General features: G+C 41.7%; 1 protein-coding gene across 3 annotated transcripts; it reads left to right on the top strand.

Moving 5' to 3' along the window:
* Positions 1 to 15: 15 nt before the first annotated feature.
* REXO5 (RNA exonuclease 5) lies at positions 16 to 16,038 on the top strand. Of its 3 annotated transcripts, none has more exons than XM_075718465.1 (19): positions 16 to 135; positions 1,779 to 1,900; positions 2,791 to 2,917; positions 3,783 to 3,867; positions 5,201 to 5,350; positions 5,502 to 5,590; positions 6,420 to 6,535; positions 7,362 to 7,500; positions 8,069 to 8,163; positions 9,003 to 9,105; positions 9,714 to 9,850; positions 10,171 to 10,279; positions 10,624 to 10,734; positions 10,858 to 10,995; positions 11,514 to 11,606; positions 12,117 to 12,336; positions 12,874 to 13,067; positions 13,685 to 13,794; positions 15,887 to 16,038. In XM_075718465.1, exons 1-19 carry the CDS (start codon positions 16 to 18, stop codon positions 15,954 to 15,956), a joined length of 2,328 nt encoding a protein of 775 aa, XP_075574580.1. In that variant the 3' UTR covers positions 15,957 to 16,038. The 3 variants fall into 3 exon arrangements, with proteins under 3 accessions (XP_075574580.1, XP_075574582.1, XP_075574583.1); XM_075718467.1 differs by lacking the exon at positions 16 to 135 and adding an exon at positions 1,145 to 1,450; XM_075718468.1 differs by lacking the exons at positions 16 to 135; positions 1,779 to 1,900; positions 2,791 to 2,917; positions 3,783 to 3,867 and adding an exon at positions 4,425 to 4,508.
* The last annotated feature ends 1,715 nt before the right edge of the window (positions 16,039 to 17,753 follow it).

The following is a 17,753-nucleotide window of genomic DNA, read 5'->3' as shown; positions in this document are numbered from 1 at the left end:
GCTTTCTTTTAGGCCATGGCGAAGGCTGGCTGCGTAAACGGGTACAAAAGGCCCGCCGGGGCCGGTGAGGACGCGGGGTGGCGGCAGGCGGCTCGGAAGAGGAGGAAGACGGATGGCGGCGGCCGGGGCCCTGAGGTGAGCAGCAGAGCGCTCCCGCGCCCGTCGCACGGTGTTGGGAGGAGAACGCCGCAGGCCCGTGGCACTGCGGTGTTTCTCTCTTGCAGCCACCTTTTGGGGGGGTTTGTTGCATCACACGTTGGGATGCAGGAAACTCAGCAAAAACGGGGCTTACTGGCAGTCCGGCTGGAGGCTTGGCTAAAGACCATGCCTACAGATAATGGCTTAGTTTCTGCTCCAAGAAATACGGAAACAAACTGATTTTGAGTGTTAGGCATTTACATTTAAGGCATTTTGTCAAAAAATAAATACACTCTCCAATATAATTTTGTCCTAAACAAAGTAGGTCTTGAAAGGAGCATTATGTCTGCACAGCACGTTCACACCTGAAGGATGCAAATCAACCCAAAGTTTCAGCCTTCATGGTAATGCTTTACTCACTCAGGTTACAACTTACTTAGTGCCCAGTATGGATCACGGGTAAGTGTGTCTTGACCTGTGAGGTCAGTTGTATTGGTACCTGATTAGAGACTGAAATTCCTGTGGTTGGCAGGTAGCCTTTGCTTGGTGAAATGAAACTGCTGCTGTTTGGTTGGGGCTTTTTTGCAAAGCTCTAATTAGGCTGCATTGAAAACAATGGTGTCATTACTTATTTGCCTAACTTAGCATGAGAGATGAGGGACTAGCAGTTACACAACCCCATGTTATTATTACCAGATGATTCTTAACCATTTGAAGCTCAAAGGTTGTCACCTCTGTTTAGCCTTCTTACCCAATAACAAATGACTTTAAAAGTGCACCAGCTCAATCCCACGTGGGTAGGATCTGTCAAAATGAATGAGCACAAGGCTTGTTAGTGTGGTGGGGAAAACACAACTTCTGGTAGTTGTTTACCCTGTGGGATTTGATGTTGTGTAGTGGTCTTTTTTCTTTTCCCCTGTATGCCGTGATGTCTTTTCATCACATTAAAGAGTATTTTTAACATACAGATCAAAGGAGCTCCACTGGAACAGGCCATATGGTCAGTGGAGGTCTCCAAAATCATCCATTTACTTACTGATTAGCTTTGAGGAGAATTTGTGCATTTAGGCTTAAGGAACTGTTGTGTTGAACTGTGCAGTACAGTCTCCACTCCATCTCATCTACTCGATGCTTTCTTCCTGCAGTTTCCTTGGATTTTACTGAAATGTTTTTTTTTTCCTGCAGGGGTCAGCAAACCCATCTGCCAGAACACATCACATAATGTAAATGAAGTAAATGGGTTTCAGCAAAACCTTACATGAAGTGGCTACATATAACACTTGTATAAATGCCCAAAGCTCTACAGCAGCAAGTGGGTGAATGGGTTGAGAGAACAGAACATCGTGTTTGCAAATCAAATAACTTAGTCTCCTTACTACGCACATCTACTTACATTGATCTTTATTAAATAAATCTCTGAAGTTAGAGTACCTGGGTTACTGAAATATTGATAGTAAATTTAATATTAAAGTGTGATCTGAAAGGAAACTTTTGCCCGTAATGAGTGGAAGAGTTATTTTAAATGTAGTTGTTGTATCCAAATAGTAAATAGTTTCCTTTTACCATATAATTCACTTAATTTTCCATGAACCTGTGTGATTACATAAAACCATTCTTTACTAGCATTTCCCTTTTTACAGGAAAAGTCATCTCGCTTGTCAGCAGCTTTATTTGGCGAGGACTGCGAAGTCAGCCATGACCAGCTATATGAGTTGTTAAAGTATGCAGCTTTGGGAAAATGCCACAATGCAACACAACCCAGGTATAACACATTCGTATTTGGGAATCAACCCTGTCTTGTGTCTTCATGTGTGGTGAAAACGTACCTAAAGGCATATTGGCCATGCTGGTTTTGGAATCCTTGCAACGCAGTTACCATAATGACAGCCTGTATTATGTAGATACAGTTGTTGATGTGGCCAGAGGTCAGAATTCCTCTTCTGACAAGAATTCTACCATTTCATAGTTTAGTTTCATGTAGTTATCAAAACCTGAACGATTTTGTGGAACAGAAGAAGCTTCAGACACTGAGAAATGAAATACCATGCTAAAAATAGTAACACAACACAAAAAAATATTAACAGGTTTCATGTCAGAAGTAATTGAAACCGCGTTCTAGAGTGTTTTGTGAAAAACATTTTAATCACTTTGCCGTTTTTCAGGGCAACTTCTCAGCAATGGACGGGAAAGGCTGAGGAGGGTATATAACCTCAGATGGCAAAAATATGGTGAAATGTAATGAAACTTGAAAGGAAACTCAAGGCAAAAATGATCCCACTTTAGATTTTTAGTAGTATATAGAAAATGATTTTGTGAAACTCTCGATGCATTAATTCACTAGACTGCATCACTACAGCTGAAGTTATTAACATGCATTCACATTCTGATGCATATAAATGAGATATAAATGTCTTCAAATGGTATTGCAGCAGAATTTTGCTGTAACTCATTCTTTCTCTGTGCCATATTAGGTTGCTTCCAGGAATATGTGTCTGTTTGAGATAAGCTATAAAGCCTCTTCTCATTGAAGTAATTTGGCACTTTGCCATTCACTGACTTAAAAGCTGGCCTGGTTCCAAATTTGTTTTTAAGAGTGCTTGATAATTGTTTTGCTTTGATTTTTTTTTTTAATTTTTTTTTTTTTAACTGCAGCTGGTGCCGTATTTATCACCAAAGCCACCTGGCTGGGGTTGTGGTTATTGTTCTACATGAAATGAGCCAACTCCATTTCTACAAATTCTATTTGCAGTTCAAACACCTCAGAAAAGTGTTCCGGCATGTAAGTCCCCAAACTGTATTGCTGTCTTCTAAACTTCCGCCAGTCCTGAAACCATGTCCCAAGGATTAATCACTGCAGTGAACTTATGCCTTTTCCAATAGGAAATGGCCATCTTTGACTCTCAAAGCACGCTAAAGAGAGGATCTATTTGTAGCCATTGTCAGCCCAGAACAAAGGCCGCGGCTTTAATATTAGAAACAGGTTTTCAAGGCTTACATCTTTGAAACCTTACCAGGTGAAACATGTATTGATGTTTCAGTCCTTTGACTGTTATGCTTCCTGCATCTTCAGGATGCCAATGAGATTAAAAATATCTCAGTTAATTTGGAATTTACTCTGAGTGAGTGAGGAGACTCTCATTATTGAGTTATGCTATTCCTACTGGTTGAAAAATCTCACTTACCATTTCCACTTTATGTAGTTTCTCCCGTTTCCCAAAAAGATTATTAAAGGGATTGTTTTAATTTTCTGAGTTACAAGCAACATTTTTGAAGGAAGAAAGAAGCACTTCAATTCAGACTTCTAGAGAATTCTCCCTGAACTGCAGCAAATGCAAATCACAACTTAACTGGAAAGTCTGGAGCTTGCTTTAGTTTCTATCAAAGAAAGTCTTGATATTTGCCTTCTTGATCGTATCAGGCAAGGCAAATCTGTCCCTTACACAAAGAACCCTATATCGTCTGTCATTAAAACAGGTTTGGTTTGTGTTGGGGTTTTTTTCTTCCTTGGGAAAACACCAAACATATTTCCACTGCTTCTTTATCCATCCTCCTCTAAATTTGATTGGTCTGGGGATCGACAAACATCTCATTTGCTTGATATCTCTGCTTCTGTTTTGAAGTCTCTAACACATCTCTCTCTTCAGAGATTCACATTAACACCTTCCGCCAACTTCCTAGCCAGCCTATATGGAGAAGGAGCAAACCTGAAGCCTGAAAACACTGCACAAGGTATCTTGCTTGGTTTTGCATCATCTCTTTCAATCAGAGTGATTCACTTTCACCAGTAATTTATGACTTTGCATCCTGTGCAATCCCAATGTGCTGCTGTGGTAAACTTGTTTACAAAGGGAAACATACAATGGCTTAAAGCATGAGACTAGTTACCCTAACTAGTTCAGTAACTCTCTGTTGGGCTTATTGTCACAAGTAAATGCAAAAAGCAAAAAGAAAGTTTTTAACATGATTAATCCAAAATTTTGATGCTTCGTTACCCATTTTGTGATTATTTTATTCTAAGATGTATCTAATAAAAGTTACAGAGATATAAATTAGATTCAACCTAAGTAGTTACTCAGTTCTTAGTTTTCTTTGTTATACTGAGCAGCAAATCAAGGTAAAGAACAGGTATGTTGACAAATGATTTCCTATTTTTACACTCTTTATAGAGTTGATTGTAATCCGACAGGCTTGTACAAAACCTACAAGAGACTACAATGCGAACTTCACTGAAATTGTTAGAAGTGTAACAAAGAATCTTGAATTCAAGTCCTAAATGGGAGAATGAACAGCTGTTACTTTCAGTGTATTGACAAAGCCCTCTAGCATCCTGACTGTAAACCTACTGCACAATTACAGATCTGAGATGTCAGGTATATTTTTCTTTTAAGTGCAATCTGCAGAGAATCACCTACAGGATAATTTAACTTTATACAGCTGTGGATTCTGGTGTCAGTTCAGCGCTTGCTTCTTTGTGAGCCACACTTAGAGCACATTTTCTCCTGATAATACTTACGGGAAAGAATTTCACAGAAAAGGTAGAAAAAAAAAAAAGAACTACTTCTACAGCTTACATGAAGTAACAGGTGATTATGTTGTCATGCTTATGAGGCAAGTTTGTTCTCTGTTTCTGAAAGGAATGTGAGACAGAGACTTGTGATGTGACTTGCTTCTGAATCAGCCAGCAGTGTCAGTAGCTGAACTGGGAAAAGATTCATGTATCCCGAATATCAAAGATATATATATTTTTTTATTATTTTTATATATGTGTATATTTATATATAAAAAATAGAGACTATATACATTATATATAGTATTGTGTATATATAATTATGTATATATATTTAGTGTGTGTATAGATATGCACACAATAAATGAGATATAAACTGGAGATAGATAGATAGACAGACAGACCTATCTGTATCTATCTGTCTATCTGTCTGTTTCTCCAGCCTATTGTTTTCCTTTGAAACGGTGTAGCCTCTTAGTGTGCATACTAATGCAGAAAACTGACTGCAAGTAGGGAGTGCTATCTGAGCTTGACAGATGCTTCTGTATTTTACAGGTTTGACTTCCACTAACAGTGAATGTATTCCTAAAAGTTCAGACTTGCAATGTGATCCCATCATTCAGAAGTACGGAGAAAAAAAACAAGGCCTTACTAGCTATACTCTAACTTTAGAAGAACAGAAAAATAATTACTATCCCATACAAGGTCAGTTTTTGAGGGCTTTTGTTTGGTTGTTTTGTTGGGTGGTTTTTTTTGTTGTTTTGACAGTTAGTGATATGTTTGGTCATATGAGATATGTGATGAGTTTTAGAAGAGAGAGGTCTCTTTCTTATTCATGGGTATCTTTTCATTCTAGGCTCCCCTGGATGTAAAGGCTATATATATACAGAGTGTGATCAGCAGAGGACAGACAGCAGCCCCCTTTATGGTTTGGATTGTGAAATGGTAAAAAAAAGTGTGTGGCCTTACAAAATATAGTCAAGCAACCAAACTCCTGACAGCTGTTCCGAAGTGAGCCAAGCACCCTGTGTATTTGCTAAACCACTTCTGCTATACTAATATCTGCTGCCAGTCCCTTCACTGATGTACCAGTGCTAATGCAGACATGGGAGGGACTCAGGACGTGGTTCTGGTGACAAGACAGAAATATTATGTTGAGCAGTGCAGCAGAGAGCTCAGTTCTGCGTTGGCTGTCAGAGCAGCAGCTGGGTCTGCCAAGGCCATTGGCAGTGCTGCAGTAACCCATGAGACTGCTGTGGAATTCCTCCTCCCAGCCCTCCCCAAGGTTTGGGAAAGGGAAGTTACTTCCCTATCACACATCTTTCCTTTAGCCATCCCAGTTCTTCTGGCAGCATGCTGGGGTGAAGATTCTTCTTTTAGTGCAGTTTTGACCTTGCAGAGACGCCTATTGGCATCAGCATTGAATAACTAAGGACGCAACCTGCTTTTAAATTGTACATCTTCTCTGGTGAAGATGCTGTCAGTGATGGCTCTGCAGTGCAGAGCACAGACTTGATTCTGTGAAATCAGCACTTCTTTATAATGGTTTTCTTTGTCTTGCGCTTGCCTGTTTGTTTGCTGTGCTTATGGTGGGCATTTAACAATTAAAATGAAGCATCCTACAGTATAAAACAACTAGCTATGAGTGGTAGATCTCTTATGTTGAGTAACTCCTTAGTAGTGATGCTGGCTGCAGCCAAAACAGATGTTAGCTAAGGTTTTTGAGTGGCAGCATCGTGATGATTCAACAACTGCCTCTGCTTCTTCCTGACAGTGCCTGACTGCAAAAGGGAATGAAGTCACTCGTGTCTCTTTGGTGGATGCACAGGGTCAATGCCTCTTGAATGAACTAGTGAAACCTGAAGGCGCAGTAGTGAACTACCGCACCAGGTGACTTGCACATAAGTTTCTTATCTCTTCATCTTTAAGAGCTGCAACCCTTTCAAATTAAACCTGTTTCACAGGACCTTTCAGAAGGCTTTGGACTGCACAGATGTCTACTGCATTTTACTCAGTGTGAAGAATACAGTTCTTGCTACGTGATTAGAATAACCGACATTATGTAGACACTCTCTGCTATGTAGTGCCCATGTGGCTGGCTAGAAGCATTATCTTTGTGCAGTGTTCTAGGAAAAGTTCTGTTAGAGGTTAATGATACCCAGTACAAGTTACTCTTTACTGCTGGCTCTAAAATAGGATACAGGGTAAGAGTGCAGGATTGCAGTCTGCGTCTCTCTGCTCCATGGCTAAGTTTGCTCATCTGTGAAAAAATGAATAGAGCAGCTTATCAGCCTTCATGCACCTCTAGGACTGGGCTCAGGATTATAACAAAAGCAGGCAAAACTCAAGCCTTGTCTTCTCCAAAACTTTGCCCAGCTTTATCCAGGAGGTGATGTGCCAATCGCCTCAGGCTACTTGGAAGCATCTCCTTCTACCATCAGTCCTGCATTATTTCCTTTCCTGTGCTATCTGATGCTAAGAACTGCATCCCTTAAGTTATACTTGAGAGAGATAAACTTTTGAAACAGATGTGGTAGCACTCATAGCAGTTTAATATACCTGCAGTATATCCTCTTATGTTGGAACAGAAAGCAGTAAATAGCATTCTGTCATTAATTACACTGAGTTCGTATATTACATGCCCTGCTTGTAATATTCTCCAGTAGGTGCTGTTGCTACTGTGTTGATTTTGCCTCATCTGACTTTTGTTTTGAAGATTCTCAGGAATCACAAAGAAAATGCTTCTTCCGGTGAAAACAAGACTGCCAGACATCCAAACCAGACTAAAAAAATTGCTTCCCCGCGATGCAGTATTGGTGGGTCATTCTCTAAATGCTGATCTTCAAGCTTTGGAAGTGAGTATGCCCTTAAGATTTTTTTTCCCAACCCTGTAATACTCATTTCAGACCTGAAAACTCTAAACAATTCCTCTTTTTATTAGTGAACACTTGTTAATTGCTTTTTATTATGAATAGCCTTACGTCTGTAAGGATTTAAAAGAGAAAGAGTCTCCTTACATTTATAAAACTTGCAAGGGGCTGCAGAACCCAGAAGGAAGGGAGGGGTCTGTCCAGACATAGATATCATTGCAACAGCTTTACCTCTCTGTTTCAGCCAGGTGGTTTTGATGGCTCTGTCACAGGAAGAACTGAAGTGCTTCATGTATTTAATTTAACCAACCTAAATTGCTTGCATCATAATGAATCTTTCTAACCCAATCTAGATCTTCCCAACAGTGTTAGAAAGGAGAGATCGGCTTGTTTCATTATTTCCATCTGCTCTCTTTTTGTGGACCAGTTTTCTATTAGTGAGAAACTGGCAACCAAAATGAAAAGGCGGAGGCACAGATAAGAGTGGAGTTACTGCCCAATGCTATATGACTGCTGTTCTTAAATTAAACTGGTGATGATTTCTCTCCTCCAGATGATCCACCCCAGTGTTATTGATACTTCATTGCTTTTTGCCAGAAATGAAGGTCGAAGATTTAAGCTAAAATTTCTAGCCAAAGCTGTTTTAGGGTAAGATTATTACTGTATTACTGTCACGGGAAATATTAGAAACTGTCATGGGGGGTCATAAGGTCTTGCTCTTCTACTAGTAGCATCAGAATTTTTTTTTTTTTTTCACTAAAATTCAAAAGGAAGCAGCAGGCTGTGCAAATAGACATGGTAAAGAAGAATTTACTGCCTGCTTGAAACATCAAGCAGCATAATAAATTGGCTTGTCTTTGAGCAAGCAGGGACACTGTGACCCAACCAGATTTGAGTCCTCACAAAACTAGCTTTTCTGCAGGTCTGTAGCAGTACCAGTGTATTGAATTGTAGAGCAACAAAGACGCTCTGTCTCACACAAGTGAGATCTGTTGCAGCTAGCAAGAAAGAAAGGCTAACGTATGAAAGTATGATTTACTGACTTAAATCATATTCCTCAGTGTACTAGCTACCACTGGAGAGCATGTCATAGCGATACAGTTCTCACCATTCACATAGTGAATATTAATACTCTGCAGCGCCAGACTTCACTGAGTTGGAGGTTGCCTCCCTGTCTGTGTGCAAATTGCGAGTTGAGTCATTGGTCAAGGAAGAAGTAAAATTAAAAATAGTCATGCATCAGAGTACCAAGTATTAGCACTGCTGCTGTCAAACCTGGTAAACAGTGTTTTGCTCAACATTGCAAAAACATTTCTTGCAGTCACTTTTGGGAGTATTTCACAAGAATGCTGCTGCATAGAACTGAAATCCCTTTTGGAGAGGGGAAAGCTATTTTGCCCAAAAAGAATCCAGTTTAGAAAAGACAGGATGCTGGTCAGTGTGGAAAAGCAGATAACCTGCCTGTACACCTCATTTTGATGCCCTAGGAAGGAGATTCAGTGTGAACAGAAGCTTGGGCATGATCCTGCAGAAGATGCTAGAGCTGCATTGGAATTGGCTCAATTCTTTATTGAGCAAGGACCAGCAAAGGTAGCTATATCTAATTAAGATTTCTGTCCTTAGTCACAGAACGTACAAGTTGTGCTTATGAAGGAAAAAAGAAACATTCCTGCCCATCTTCTTGTTAATTTAAAAGAGAAAATGGAGCTGTGATAGAGGCCTCAATTTTGACAGCTTGTTACGTTCAGCCTATATCCAGGTATCTTAATAACCTGGAGCATTACCAGTGTTTCAGTACTCAAATGCTGACATGAATCAGCATTGCTGCTGATCTTGAAGAGAGGCATTGGGTAAAGAAGGATTGAGACACTTCCAGCCTACAGGAATGCCTGTCATTTTTCCAGATGAAAGAAGTGAGAGACCTTGTATATTGTGGTAGTGATTCAGCTGGTTTTATCAGTCTCTTGCTTGTGTCGTTGATTTCTGAGAGAACTTTTTTGGAGATGATTGCTGGTTGATGCTGTGAGTGCTGTGTGCTTGAAAATGACAACAGAAAATAAGAAGGCAAGAAACTAATGCCTGCGTTTCTTCTCTACTGTGGAGTGTGTCTAGCTGACTCATAGAGAAAGCACATGCTTTTTGGTTAGCTACAATTAGCTGAGATGAAATCCAACTACTAATCTTTGTCCTTCCCCAAGGTAGCAGAACTAAACTTGGAGAAGCTTCTGACAACTGAAAAACTGGCTGAGGTCTCACAGAATAAAGCTGCGTTACAGCCACAAGGATGTAGGGCCAGGAAACGGCTGAATGAGCTTCCACGTTTATCCAAACCATGGTAAGAAGATTCTCAAATAGACATGTTTTTCCTTCAGTTGAATCCTCAGTAAAATCAAAGAAGTGTGTTATGTTTTTCAGAAACCATCAGGATCTTCAGAGAGACATAAATAATCGTAGCATAGCACCACAAAACTTTCAGAAGCTGCATCTTAAATTTCACAAAGCATTTTCTAGGCTGCTTTTGATGTTGAGGACAAGAATATTCTTTCACATTTCTTTAATGAACTGTATCATTTTTGTCTGACAAGCACTTCTTGAAAGCTTTTAATTCACCATATTGATAAGTACTATGATTCACAGCTTTCTTCTCTCTGCCAGTTTTTTAGACTGCTTGCAGGTGACTGGCCAAAAGCCCCTCCTTTTGGGCAGACAGGAACTAGACTCTTCTGGCCTGCGTCAGAGTAACCTGAGCACTTCAAACAAACAGGTGAATGGACTTAGAGTGGGTTGGCCTAAGCAAGCATCAAAGTAGTTCAAAGTTGTTCTTGTTCTGGGGGTGGGTAGATGAGTCCTATTTTAAAAAGCTGACTGACAGTATTGTTAGCAATAGTGTTAATACCAGGTTAGCTAAATCCATTTTAACATTTCGGAAATAAGCTTTGATCCTTTACATCCTCTTATGACTCAGTAAAGAAGAATTTCTGCCTGAGGGCTTCCTTGGACAATAATGAAAATTAAACTTGGGAATTAAGTTCAATAGCTTTGTTTCTGATCCTTTGCAGTACAATTGTCTTGTACCTCTTTGAGCCTTGTATGCTGTTTTCCCTCCAGATTCTTCAGAGAGCCTTAGAAGATGTTCCCCTGTCCACATTCAGTATCATTCAGTTCAGTTTGGATCCAGAGTATATTGCATCTCACCTTCTTGCTGGACTTTGTGAAAAGGTACTATTTTTTTGAGAATAGTCTCCATTGCTGAGCTTGGAAAGAGACATTATTTATCTGGAGGCACTGAGTAGTTAGTTCCTTTGCTTTGTGAAGTTCCTTCTCTAATCTGTGTTCCTACAGGTGAGAAGCAAGCTGACTGACATGCTGACAATTTATGCAGGTCCTTTTGAAGAAAGCTTTTGCCTGAAGTCTGTGAAAAAAGAATTTGGGAGGTGTGGACCAATCCAGTCTCTTACAGTGGTAACTGAAACATGCCAGGTGAGGAGCACTCAAAAGCATTAAGCTTGCTGACAGGCATGGAAGGCCTGAGTAATCCCTTGGAAAGATAGGATTAGAACCACTGAAATTCCAGTTATTTTGCTTGGGTTTTTTCCTGGTGGTTTAGTCATCAGCTACAACAATTCAGGGTATCTAAAAGCTGCTCCACACAGTGACAAGAATAAACACAGCTCATGTGGCTTAACCGTGCTGTTCAAGCTAGAGGACTTCAAGCATTAGAGAAGCCGAGATGATTTTTGTCCCTGTCAAGAAAACTGATATACTAAGACCTTTATTGGCAAAAAAAAAAAAAAAAAGTTGTTATTAATTGACAAGCTAATTGAAGGTTGTTTTTAACAGCTACAGTATATGGAGTGTTACATATATTACCCCCAAACCTTTTTATATTCTATTTTTAAAAGAAAACACAACTTTAGTGAGATGTGACTTAAAAGGGCGGGGGGAAATCTAATGTGTCTTATTGATAAGCCTGAAGTATCTTATCGTTCTGTTTCAAGCCCTATGTCTGTATCCAATACGAAGTGCTGGAAGCTGCCCAGCTTGCTGTGGAAAGCCTAAATGGAGCTGAGGTAGCAGGATCCTGCATTAAGGTAAAACATGCAAATAGCAAAAGCCTAAGCTGTGTTGAGCACAGGAACAGCATCCAATGTGTCTCTTTTAACATCTAGTCACAGCACAGCGTCTGGGCAAATGCTGGCTTATTGTGCTGTTGCCATCTCCCTGTCCCTGGATGATTTAGGGCCACTGGCAGAAAGGAAGTGGTTATAGCCCTCTTTTTTTCCTTTCTGCCTGTCAGCAGAAGGGGGTTAGAAAGCATTCTGACCTCCAACTGCAGCTTTAAAAGGAAGAGCCAAGTAACGGTGTTAAAATGCCATATACAAAGTATGGGGTTCTTAATTTTAGTGTTTCTGCATTACAGACATGATCTCTCTTCCTTTTTCGTGACTAATTGTTAGCCTTCATTAGTCATATTTTTTACAAGGGAGGGAAAATAGCTTGTCAACTTTTGGTAATGGGAGAAGATAATTTAAAATAGAAGCTCAGAACACAAAGTTGCTTGGGCTGACGTGCTGTGTTTGTTCCTGCTGAATCCACCCCAGGTTCAGAGACCTGTCACTGCAGCAATGCTGGACTGTGATGTTTTGATAAAGGAACTAGAACTGGATGTAGAAAATGAAGGTGTGATTTATGTGGCGGGTCTAAAGAAGTCATTAACAGAGACGGACTTGCAAGAAGAATTCAGCCAGTTGAAAGACCTGGAAACACTGTTCCTGCCAAAGGATCTTCAGAGTGGAAAGCACAGGAACTGCTGTTTCCTCAGTAAGTAGCTTCACATATGGCCTGCGTACTTCCTTCAGGTAAGCTCATTCAGCAGCCCTTGGGACTTTGCACAGACACAGCAAGAGCTACTGAAACTCATGTATGTGCAGAGTGATGGGATTTAAAATACTCCACTGAAAGCACATATTGTTTGGAGGAGCAGTTTACAGCTAAATATTTAAAAGGAAAAAAACCCCACAAACCTGCTTAAAAAAAGATGATCTTTACTTAGAAAAGTTCCAGGATAGTTCGTTGGCTCCAGTACCTCAATGTGAGGGCTGGCTACTATGCAGCTTCACACAGACAAGTAATCACCTCTAAAAAGGTGAGGAGGACAGCTGGATGAGTGCTGTTGCAGTTAACTGGCATTTCTATAGTCTGATGTTTACCGGTAGCAAGATGAGGATCTGCTTGCTGCGGTGATTTCAGTTTCTTGTCTCTCTCCTGCTCCACACCTTTATCGCTGCCCTACAGGTGCGAAGGAACAGGGCAGCAGCATCACTGCCAAAGCATGTTCCCCTTCTCTTTGTGTTCCAGAATTCCAGAAATCAGAGAGTGCTGTGAATGCCCTTGAAGTTATAAATGGATGGACTGTGAAGGGTAGCAGACTAAGAAGTAGGAACGCTCTTGCTTCAGGTCACCTCTGGAGATGGATTTGGCAAATGAATTGCAGCAATGGGAAGCAAGGAGGAAACATCTTACATGAGAAAATGGAGCAACTGTCTGACTCTGTGAGTTTAAGGCTATGCTGATGTTTGTTGCAGTTAGTTCAGGAGGTACTGCCCTGGGAACCAGAAGTGATAACTGAGGAGACTTAGGTGCAGAGCTGCATGTAACAGAAGGGTCTCCCTGTGCTGGAGCAGAGAGGCTGCCAAGGATCAGTTCCCACAAGGCAGTTTGGAGAGGGAATAGCACGTGAGATCATGTGATGTTTGCAGGATACTGAATAACCTTAAAAAAAACCCCAGACAAACCAGCACAGCTGCTCGGGGCAGTGAGTGATGCTACACAGGAACTGAAGCCTACCACTTGAGAGCAGACAGAGCAATGTACAGGTGTAGCAAGGTATGGGAGTCAGAGGGAGAAGTTGTGTAGCCCTACAGGAAAGAACAGCTCTAGTTGCAGCTCTCATTTTTACTGGAGGAAGCTGTAGTGCCATTTGAGTAGGGCATGCGGTTCTCCCTGCTGTTGAGGCATTGCACTGCCAAATGCCAGCCAGTAATAGAATCACTGCTGTCCTCACCCTGACACTGCCTGAGGGCCACTCTTGCTACACATACTTTTAAGTGTGATGGCTACAGATCTGCACATGAATTGGGGATTTTAATACTTACATTCTGTTATGCAGGAGCAGGATCTAAGGAAAAAGGTGAAGAAGTTAGACCAGCATATCAAAAAGCTTTATAGAAGTCTGCAGAGTAACACCCTGTGCGTTGTTCTCTTTCCTGGCGTGAACAGGTAACTTGCCACCTATTTTGCAAAGAGCCAAGGAAAATACATAGCCAAATATTTTTATCTTAATCTATTAAAAATTAAAACCCTGCACAAGGAAGTGAAAGCCTGAGAGAAGGCCTGAAGAAGCTGTTGTACTTACTCAGTCTGACTTTCGTGTTAGGCCAATAAAACCTGCACAGTCAGTTCTGCCCATAATCCATGCCTGATTCAGAACAGGCACAAGTGCTGAAACCACTTACGTAGCTGATGGTCCAGATTAGCAAGGCTGAAATAGAGTGTTGATTGATTAAACAGGTATGCTCAGTTCACCTGCCTTCCCCTGTTGGACGTTTCGTCTCTATGGGCAGCAAGGTACGCTTTATCTGCCCATGAGAGAAGTGAGCAGAGTTTCCGCAGCAGCCAGTTTTTGGGTGGTTTTTTTTGTTTGTTCGTGTTTTTAAAACCATGCTTCAGCCATGGTTAATCAAGGAGGTGGTTCATGCCCTCATTCTTACGTGAGGGACATGACTGGAAAAAAAAAAAAGAAACTTTCACTGAGTGCTTAAGCTTTCATAGGAAAGGGCAAGTTCTGGAGTTGAGTTGGGCTTCAGTGCTAATATCACGGACGCTTCCAGATGGAGTGGGCTTCCTGCATTTCAGGCCCTGGGGTCTGAACTGCCCCTGTCATTCGCTGCTTAATTATTAACTGGAAAGGTTAAATCTTTCCCAGGCAAAGCCCTAGTTACAGAGTACATACTTATTTCAGCAGTCTTCTTTCTGTTCTCTCACTGTGTCACTGTTCAGACAGTCAAAGAAAGGTCACAGCTACCCATGCTTTACTTCACTTTCCTTTCAACAGAAAGGGTACCTACCGTTTCTTGTGGAGACAGAAGACATGCCCCAAAATAGAAGCAGGGAGACAGAGCTGCTCAGCAGCATCTCTTCTGCCTGGCTAGGCAGCCAGGCCAGGTTCCCCTCGCTTACTTGCAAAGCTTCCTGAGAAGTATCATGATTGCTGTACTATCCTCGGCACCAAACAGCGTCCCTAGAAGGGAGATGCAGCCCAAGCCAAGAGTGTATTTAGGCTTCATGCCAGTGACAAACTGTTTCAGCAAGGTTGCATGCCAAGGGCTGCTCTTGGCATGAACTGCTCTAATTGTTCATTTTCTAATGACTGTTTTTAAAAAGAACAATTTTTTTTTTTTAAATAATTCATCATCTTAAGTAAAGCTGTTTCCCCACCCCAAAGAATAGCATGTATTCTTTAAATAATTTTTTTAAACAAAATGAGACAGCAGCAATTCCTACTTTATTAGCAACGTGCTGATTGCCTGTATCTGTGTGTAAATGGTTTCTCACACAAGTTCTGTATCAACCACTGCCTTGGTTTAAATCAGCTGTTGGGGAGGCCTGAACTGAGGGCTAACCTCTGCAGGCAGTTTAATAGCACATGCGGTCCTTTGATCAGCTGCTGCCTTCTTCTGGGCTCTGAGTCAGTTTCTACATTTCTGAGCAATCATGTGCCTCTTCTCTACACCACTGTGTCACCTCAGGTACTTTGTATATACTAGCCTGTTAGCCCCACTGGAAGGGTTTGTGGAGAGGATGGCTGTGGAGTTACTGGCCACACCATGCGTCTGCTGCAGCAGATTCACTAGTCTCAGCAGGTCCAAATTTACTTTTCAAGGGTCATCTCAAAGTAGCCTCACTTAGCACAAGCTTGCCTGTTGTCTCACATCACCAAGGGGTATGAATGCCACTAGCAGAACAGGTGGATTCAGGAGTTTGCATCCACAAGGAGCCTCCGGAAGCCCAGAAAACCTGGGCTCACATCTCTCTCAGGCTGTTGAGTGGGTTGGAACGGCACGCTGTCCCAGGCTTGGAAAAGGTTTCTTGCCAAGTGAGGGTCCTGTATTACTGTTTCCCAGAGGACTAACAGTCCAGAGGAGGCTTCTTGATTAAAAAGAATGCCAAATAATTTTGGGGCGGGGGGGGAAATTACAGTTTTTCAATCTGCTGACCTGAGGGTTGCAGGTTTCTCCTTACTAGATCAGCAAGGTTATGTGCATCAAGGCTACCCTTAGCAGAACTAACACACCTCTTGTTTATGTTGCAGCACGCATGGATCACAATCTGGCCTTGGTCTGATGGGAATAAAAGATGATGGAGGGAGGAGTGCTTGTTAAAGTGCCAAGTTTTTAAGCAAAGTCTTTTGTTAAGATATTTTTAATTACTTAAATATTGATGTCTTTGTGAAGATCTCTTACCATAAGAACAATAGGCTTTCACTCTGTATCTTTTAGAAAGTCTAAAAATAAAAGCTGTTCAAAACATCTTAAAGCACAATACCTTTTCCATTAACCCCTCTTGCTGTGGCAGTTTTCCTTGGCGGTGGGTGAGCTAGGCAAGTGCTTAGGAAGAGCTGGGGGCAAACCAGGGGAGTGTTGCATAGAAGCCAATCAGTGTTGACCTGGAAGGTGTAACTCAGCAAGTTGTTCATTGCCGGAGACCAACGTACTAGCTGAGCTGTCTTCACTGAAACATTGCAGGCTGTAAACCAGCGAGCCAAGTCAATGTAGTACCTGCAGCAGCTGCTCAGCGGTTAAAAGCTATTCTCGGGAATTGTGTGGATTTCTGGAAATGTGCCATACCAGATCTGAAGCAGAGTTGCTGCCTCCTTTCCGGGAAAGTACTGTACTTAGTCCATGGAAAGGAGGAATTGGTGATTCATACTTCTTGGACAATCTCCACTTTCTCCTCCCTCCCTGATCACTCCCCACACCTCTCACACACAAAAAAGAAGGAAAAAGAGAAGTTACAGTGTGGCTGTGGGAGGGGCAAGGGCCATTTTAAGGAAAGCGCACGTCTGTGCGAACTTCACACATCAGGGCTTTCAGCTGGGACCTGGAAGCGCAGAGTTGCAGTAAGACTCCGTGCATTACCAGCAGCAGGATGAGGTGATTTGCAACCTGACAGCTTCAGTCCTGCACTTTGCAGCTGTTGCCACCTCAAATAAAGGCTGCTTGAGCATCTCCTGTTAACACACTGAATTTCCAAGCACGAGGATGCCTAGGAGAGCTTGTGGCACTCAAAAAAGAAAAATGGAAAAAATGAAATGTTTGTTACAAGGTTTGAACGTGAGCTGAAGGATTTCTTGATATGAATTAGAATAGGCTGAGATAAAGTTGAAATAGTTGTTATTCCAGAAATTATTAAATACAGCTGATGGAATATTTACACCCTCCTACTTTCCAACCCCAAATTCATTTTGCTGGGCTCGTGAGCAAAGAGCAGCTTATGGAGTAGAAGTTGGGAGTTGCTGCGTGGAGGAGCAGGCAAAAAAAAAAAAAGGCGAGGGAGAGAAAGGCAAATGCAGCACTAGCCCAGAGGCAGCACTAGTGAGTGGGTAGTAGGTGCTCACATCTGTCATTCATACCTAAATTTAAAGCCTCCAAAAGTCCTGAAATGAAATCTATTATTAAGCAATATGAATGCAGCCAATTTTTTTCTTTTAAAAAGGTACTTCATCCACTCCAAGTGAACCTGGCATCATTTGGCTGTAGCTATTGCAAACTGGGATAAGCATCAGCATCAGTGCTAGTACAAAACGTGACAGGGAGCGGGTCCCTTCGCCAGTCCCTGCTGCTGACCCCAGCCCAGCAGAGACCACAGGGCCAGGCAGCTCAGGGGAAGGGGGAGAATGGCAGACTGACCTCAGCAATCGTCCCTTGCTAAGAATATGCTCCTGTTAAGACTGTTCCCATCCAGCATCTCCTTGTTGTAGATGCCTGCACTGCAAAGTTGGAAAAAACCAGCTAGTTTTCATTCCATGCACTTAAAAATGATGTGGTCACCTCCCTGCAAGGACTAGGCAGGATTTAGTAAGCATCCAGGATTCCTGCTTGAGAAACTCCGGAGATGACAAATAAAGCTAGCAAGAGTCCTATTTATAGGCATGAAAAAATAATTAATTTGTCCCCTTT

The sequence above is a fragment of the Pelecanus crispus genome, chromosome 11 (assembly GCF_030463565.1).
Source record: "Pelecanus crispus isolate bPelCri1 chromosome 11, bPelCri1.pri, whole genome shotgun sequence".
Taxonomy (NCBI): domain Eukaryota; kingdom Metazoa; phylum Chordata; class Aves; order Pelecaniformes; family Pelecanidae; genus Pelecanus; species Pelecanus crispus.
Note: the sequence above shows the minus strand (reverse complement) of the source record. Positions and strands in the feature narration are given on the sequence as shown.